The sequence below is a fragment of the Drosophila willistoni genome (assembly GCF_018902025.1).
Source record: "Drosophila willistoni isolate 14030-0811.24 chromosome XR unlocalized genomic scaffold, UCI_dwil_1.1 Seg143, whole genome shotgun sequence".
Classification (NCBI taxonomy): Eukaryota; Metazoa; Arthropoda; class Insecta; order Diptera; family Drosophilidae; genus Drosophila; species Drosophila willistoni.
In genome coordinates, this window is record NW_025814056.1 from 2,979,312 (window position 1) to 2,987,034 (window position 7,723).

At 35.6% G+C, this 7,723-nt stretch overlaps 1 protein-coding gene across 1 annotated transcript; it reads left to right on the forward strand.

Annotated features, from left to right (window-relative positions):
- Positions 1 to 1,829: 1,829 nt before the first annotated feature.
- Positions 1,830 to 2,935, forward strand: LOC6645288 (acyl-CoA Delta(11) desaturase). Its single transcript, XM_002067878.3, has one exon. It carries the CDS (start codon positions 1,833 to 1,835, stop codon positions 2,904 to 2,906), a length of 1,074 nt encoding a protein of 357 aa, XP_002067914.1. The 5' UTR covers positions 1,830 to 1,832; the 3' UTR covers positions 2,907 to 2,935.
- The last annotated feature ends 4,788 nt before the right edge of the window (positions 2,936 to 7,723 follow it).

Here is a 7,723-nt window from a genome sequence, read left to right on the forward strand (position 1 = left end):
AAAATAAATTCTCTGTCTTGACGTTGTTAATAATAATAAATATGTACAGAACAACAAGTATATTATCGATTTTATGTAAAAGGATGAACAAAGAAACAAAACTCATACCAATCGGGACAAGTATTTCGCCCACCTCTTCTTCTATAGCCATATATGTATAAATTTATGCGTTGTGCATTTAGATGCATTTACCCGATTGATTAGCATATGTATTGACCGAAAGCATACTAGAATTGAACTATTATTAAGTTAAATGTGAATACGAATAAATGTAATTATCAGAGACTGTTCTCATTTTCAATTTCGAACAAATTTTGACCCTGGTTTTTGTTTCTGTATAAACTTTTAAACTTTATTCGGTGTCAAATCGTTTGTAATACAGTCAAGAAGATGTTTACGATCTCATAAATTATATATATTCTCGATCAACGCGATATTGTTATGGCCCTTTGTTTTACAATTTGTATTTTCGGATTACTATAGCTACATCAAAAAATCTATCGAAATATAGAAAAATTCTCAAGTAGGCTTTTCGAAAACTTCTCATCATAAAGTAGAATCTTATTTAATATAATAATTGCAGTATTTCGTGTAAAGTTTTTTTCTATTCCATTTTTCCTTTCAGTCTAAACTCTAAAATGTATATAGCTAGCTTAAAGAAAAATAAAGTTATCAAGGAAATAAAGCATGTATTAAAGTAAAATGAAAATGCTAGGCCTAAATTAATAACCAATATACAAAAAACATGGTAAAAATTGCATTTGATATGTTTTTTTTTTATAAAGCTACATATTTTGTTTATATTGTTAAATATATTCAATATAAATGATGGCGTTATTCAATTGCGTATCTTGAGGATGGGAAATTGAGGGAAAATTGGCTCCCTAAAGTATGCAGTAGGCAGAGAAAAAAATAATCACTTTTACACCTGTGTAATAGATTCGTGAATCTTTGTTTTAAAGTAAAAATTGTTAGCTTAAAATCTCCCATAAAATCACGTGCCAATTTTGGGCTTCACACTGGAGACTTAAGAATAATATAAATACTCAAAGTATTAAGTGGACTCAGAGTAATTTAAGTCTTTAAATGAATTAGCCGTCAAATTAAATTCATACCTTTATAAATGTATACTTCAAATATTGTTAATACCTACAATTAGATTCAGTCGTACATTCATTTAGATCGATACTTGATTTCTTTAGTCCCATAGTCGAATAAAATTGTAAAAAAAAACACATTGATCCATTGACTAAAGGAAGGAATAATGAATAGAGAATTGTATAAAATGAATGAATATACTTACAAAGTTGCTAAATATTCATAAAATTTAATAACCATTCAAAAAGTAAGTACCTATTCGGCTATGACTGATCTGAATATTGAATATACATATTGATTGGAATTGGAATATATAACAATTGATTGAACCATTCGTTGATCCATTCTTGATCTAAATATACGTTATTCATCTGGCGGATTAAGTTAGAAAATAATAGAAAGAGAATGGTTTGAACATTACTCGAAATTTAGAAAGTATTGCGTTAATTTTTCAATACGAAAATTACCTGATGGTAGGTCAGTCTTTAAATGTAAACGAGTATGAAATAATTGAAAATTATAATATACGGAGGGGGAACAAACGAAAATTCCGTGATGCAATCGATTAGCAAAACGAATGAAACATGCAGATTTAAATGACAATTAGACACCTTGCTCTATAAATGTATATACATTCATACATGGGTGTGTATGTATGTGTTTGGCAATATAAATAGCTCGATTGCATTGCTATGACATTCAGTTCATTTTTTGATTCATAAAGAATTTGGAAAATGCCACCATATAGTCAAACAAAATCCATTAAGAAATGGGAAACCACTGGAGTGCTATTTGAAAAGGATGCCGAGACCATTGATGGAGGATTAAACAAGGATATTACGAAGTTGAAGACAGCTGGCAAACGAAAATACGAATACATATGGCTAAATATATTTCTATTGAGCTATATTTATGCCCTATCGGGCTATGGTTTGTGGCTATTCTTCACTGCCGCCAAGTGGCAAACAATGATCTTTACCGTTCTTGGTGTGATAGCTAACTATGTGGCCTCATTGGCGGGTCCACATAGACTCTACTCGCATCGCTCCTTCAAGGCAAATATGCCACTTCAGTTCATTATCCTACTGCTGCACTCAACGGCCTTTCAGGACTCCGCCTTCGATTGGGCGCGTGATCATCGTGTGCATCACAAGTATACGGAAACGGATGCTGATCCATATAATTCACAACGTGGTTGGTTTTTCTCTCATGTCGGCTGGTTGTGCACCAAAAAGCATCCCGAAGTTCTGGCCAAGGGTAAAGAGATCGATGTATCTGATTTAACAAGCAATCCCTTGCTAATGTTTCAAAAGAAACACATTTCGATTATAATGCCAACGTTTGCCTTTGTATTGCCAACTCTCATGCCGATGTATTTCTGGAATGAAGGCCTTAACGTATCGTTTCATGTGGCCACCATTCTGCGACTTTTCTTGGAACTGAACTTCACATTTCTAATCAATAGCTCAGCTCATATATATGGCAATCGTCCGTATGATAAGACTATCAATCCCACCAATGAACCAATACTAATATGGTTACATTTGGGTGAGGGATATCATAATTACCATCATACATTTCCCTGGGACTACAAGAATGCCGAGCAAGGCAAATACGCTTACGATTTTACAACATATTTCATCAAATTCTTTTCGCACATCGGCTGGGCCACCGATCTGAAGACTGTGTCCAAGGATATGGTAAGGAAACGTGTAAAACGTACGGGTGATGGCACTCATCCAATCTGGGGCTGGGGTGATAAAGATCAGACCAATGAGGATCGAAAAGAGGCAATAATTATTAATTAAATATAACAAAAAATTAATGTTAACTAAACTCATCTTTGAATTTTAAAATGAAAACCAATTAAAAGTTTTCTAAACATATGTATGTATGGTTTAGGTTTTTATATCTTTGGCTTTGAAAATATATTCCAAATTTTTACCTATCCATCGGCTGCAAGGTTTGAAGGAGGTCATACATATATGTATATATAATTCTTTAGTGCCCAGTTTGAAATTTCTTTCCCTGCTACTCAATTCATCAATTCACAAACAAAACATTTTTTTTCTTTTTACTACAAGTTTTTCTTCTTCTTCCATCATTACCTAAGCGAAGTACGACACGCATACACATACAGTTCATGTAGCGTTGTGTCTGTGTGTGTATGCATGTGCTCTGTTGATTTGATGATGACGTAGTAGGCAGCAAGCAGCGCTGCCGGCAGCACTTGAGCCGATTTATATTGACTGTAACTTGTGTTCTATTTATCCGATCAGATTCAAATTTTGAGATCTGAGGTTTTATATATATCATAGTAGTAAATTTCATGGGCATACTCCAATTTTTATGAAAACGTTTTTTTTTAGCGCAATATGATATAGTGGTCCGATCCTGATGATTTTTTATATTTTATCTTACTCGGGTTATAAGTAGCTCAAATTTCATGTTTCATCCCAATAGCTCTTAAGATGGCTGAGTAAAACGCATACGCACCGACGGACGGACGGACATGGCTATATGAACTCGTCTCGTCGTGTTGATCAAGAATATATACACTTTATAGGGTCGGAGATGCCCTTTTGGCAAGGGTATAAGAATGATTTTTTCAAAGACTACTTATAATTAGATATAAGTTTAGTATGTCGATAGCTATTAATGAAAGCAGTTAGTGTGTTTAATTTGATTGCGCAGTCCTCGGTAGATGAGTTGTCTAAGTGGACCACCAGTCATTTAGGCAACTGAACAACGAGGATCCGGGTTCTAAGCCGAAGGCCTTAGTTGCCAGTGCTTGTAAAATAAGTTTACAACTATAGCCTATATTTACAATAATAATAATAATAATTTGATTGCGATAGGAAATTACAATTAGTTAGAATCACTGAGGCGGAAGTGGGCGTGTCAAAAATTTGAAACGAGCAAAACTACATAACAAATTTGATCTCTCTGTGATAGTTTTTATACCATACACCCATAGGGTGAAATGGTATATTAAAGTCGCCAAAATGTATGTAACAGCCAGAAGGAAGCTTCTCCGACCCCATAAAGTATATATGTATATTCTTAATCAGGATCAACAACCGAGTCGATCTAGCCATGTCCGTCTGTCCGTCCGTCCGTCCGTCCGTATGAACACGCAGACTATAAAAGCTAGAGCCACCAAATTTGGTATGTATACTTGTGTGGTATGTAAATGTATAGAGTTAATTGGAATTTTGGCCACGCCTCTTACGCCTCCATAATTGACATAAAAGTGTTTTTCTTAAAAAGTATAACAGCTAGAGACATTAAATTTGGTTTATATACTCGTTTAATTAGCGCGCAGAAAATATTTGTTCCAACTTTTTGCCATGCCCCCTCCCCCCGCGGAATTTACATAAAACAGATTTTCTTAAAAATTTTGAAAGTTACCGACATTAAATTTGGTATGTAAGCTAGCTTAATAGCCGCGCAGATATTGACTATTTAAAAAATTTGCCACGCCCATTTCCGCCCCCCCAAATTAGACAACAAACTGATTTTCTCGAAAAATAACAAAGCTAAAGTCACCAAATTTAGTATGTATATTGGCTTAGTATGCCATATATATAGAATATATATATTTTAATATGTTGCCACGTATATTTTATAGTTTCAATTCGAGCACAACCAAAAATTTCTCTACTCTCGAATTGATTATAAAATTTATTTTATTTTTTTGAAATATTTTTTTTTAGTGAAATTGTTAAGATCCTTTGAGCTACATTAAAAAGAATGGCTAATGTTCCACTTCGCGGATTTATGCCCATCCTGATGCGCACTGTCGTCGCAATGATCGGACGTGCCCTTAGCCAGCGGGAAAGTCAGACCAAGATGAAGGACGAAGTAAGTAAAGGATTAATTGCTGCCCGACAGTTGGCCAAGTTGGATAATTCCAAAGCCAATATAGAAACAACATATTATTTTCTTCATATTTCAGATGCACGCTCCGCGTCAAGTTTTTTTTTCGAACTTTCAAGATTAATATCGTAAATTGATATTAAAACAGACGTTTCCATTGCCAATCAAAATTGCATAGATGTGAAGAAAAAATTTTCTATATTAACATATCGCGGAATTGGCTGTAATAATTGTATGAATTTTACATGAAAGAAGACTTTTCAATAATCCTCATTCAAAACTGGACTGAAAATATTTCAAAGAGTCTTGCTAGGCCCAAGCCTAGCAACGCTCCCAGTAAGTTTACGGATGGCCAAAAGCGTCTTTCTTTTCGGAGACGGAGTTTCCGAAAATCGAAATTCATGGGGACAGACTTCAGAGTCAGCGGGAACCAGATGCAATGGTATTTATAAACTTTTTTTTGATTGCTCTCAGCATAAAAAAAATATTCGAATTATTATTAACGTAGGCTCTGGCAATGCTCCCAGTAAATATAAATGACCAAAAGCTAAGTCGTGATTAATGTTGCCTCAGAGATTGAAGGCAAGATCACGTGGCCCTTCTATAAAACGTTTGGGTAAGGGTTATTTAGAATTAACAAGACATTGTTTTGTAATGTTAAGTTAGTTGATTGTTGGCAACCGTAACTTAAATTTAAAATCGAAGTCTTCGTTTGCTCTTTAACTTTTATTACCGGGTAATTCGTTTAAAATGGTATATAAGAGAAGTAAAATATAAAGCCAAAAATTGTCGGAGCTGCTGTTGCCCTCATCTCGAGAGCCAAAAAGCAACTGTACATAATAACAATAAAGCGTCACATAATTCCATACCATGTGTACTATTAGATATGGTCAACGCTTCGATTGATAACCATCTATAAATAAAAACAATCGATACTGTAAGGGTTGCCAAAGGTTCTTTATAGAAAGTAGGGCTGTAAGCCTTTTTAAAAAAGTAAAATAATAAATTAAAGTCAGGTAATAGATTCTTAGAAAGAACTTTCAAGTCTAAAAAAAAACCAGAGGGCCGGGTCTAACTTCGACCGAGTCAAAGTTAATAAACCCTTGCAACTTTTTTGGTAACTCTTTCCTTACCTATAGCCAATCAAAGTCATCAAAGTGGAAAAACGTTTTATCTAAAAAGGCGAAACAACGGCCTTCAATCTTAGCATAGAAAATAAACTTATTGATCAAAGTCACTGTTTTCGACCGATCGTTCCTATTGGAGCTATGGGATATAGTCACCCGATCTTGATCAAATTTCGCTCAGTCGTTTATAGGTGTAATAAACTCACCAATATTAAATTTCATAGCTCGGAAAAAACCGAAGTTATTGAGAAAAGTCACTGTTCGTGAGCCTACATACAAAGTGCTCTGTAGCTCCAACGGTCTATGAAGAGTTTGCGTTGATCCAGACGGATAGACAGACGGACATGGCTCCTCGTCGTACTGATCATAAGAAGCTTCCTTCTATGCGTTGCACACTTCTGACCAAAATTAAAGTACCCTTTTTCCAAGGGTATAACAATAAATAATTGACAGAAAACCCCTTAAAACAGCCCATTTCTTTTCCTTATACAAATGTTTTTTATGACTTTTATTCGGTTGAATCAAGCTAAATTGCGTTCGGAAGAGTATATTTATAGGCGTGATGCAATAAGCACAGGAGGTTCAGAAACGTTGGTCGATTGACTATTTTATCCAAAATGGACGGAAATTATTCAATTGCTGCTTCCCGGACAAACATCAAGTGGTCGACACGACATCACCGCACGTGTTTTCAAGCAAAAAATTCGGTCACTTATGAATTACGGTTAGTTGAAAGAATTCGACCAGATCGAATACATCATATGTGCTGAGATTCCTGCTCCTGAAACCGATTCAGACTTACATGATGTTGTAATCACGATTAATATATGATTAATCGACCGTGTGGCACTGTCAACCCCAGGGCCGCAGAGAGAACATCAGGGCCCGGAGGTAACCATGTTCGGGCCCTCTACTTCCCTTCAAATAAATCCGCTATTTTCGACTGCGATGTTAGCGGGACCTTCTGAAAACTGCGGGCCCGTCCGACGTCAACGTCGGAAGCAAAGCAATGCAGTACTGATGCTTGGTCGTATTTAAACAATTCATCCGAAGAATGATGAATGTTTCTATTTGCGGTTGTTACTGATAAATGTTCGTGGGCCAACATCATTTGAATCACTACGAACTGTTAATGGAATAGTGTGCCCCACATTTCGTGCAGCATGTGAAGAGCTTAATTTTGGACACGACAATCGCTAAAGCAATTAATTCTGCATCTCTAAGTCAGATACGCACATTAGTTTTGCTATTATTTTGACATGCTTCCTATCGAACCCACGTGACCACAAATACAAAGATAACGTCAGAAGACATTTTTCATCAAATCCGTGTCAGCTCAAGAAATCCTGATTTTAGGCTTTGCTCTTGATCGCAGAATTGTGTTACCTTACGTCCGGCAGTTTGTTAGTTTGGTTAGGATTGTCAGCGCCGGATTGCGGAATGAATGACGACTGTGTAACAAGAGAAGAAGCCACTTATTATCCAACTGAATTTTTAAACTCCTTGGATGCGCCGGGTTTAGCACAGCACAATTTATAACCGAAGGTTGGCTCGGTAGTCATAATGCTTAGAATTTTAAGCCAACCAAAACTGTGCAATGGAACGCGTTTGGTGATAAG

Coding starts and splice junctions, on each gene's coding strand:
- LOC6645288 (XM_002067878.3), top strand. CDS start 1,833: ATGCCACCATATAGTCAAACAAAATCCATTAAGAAATGGGAAACCACT.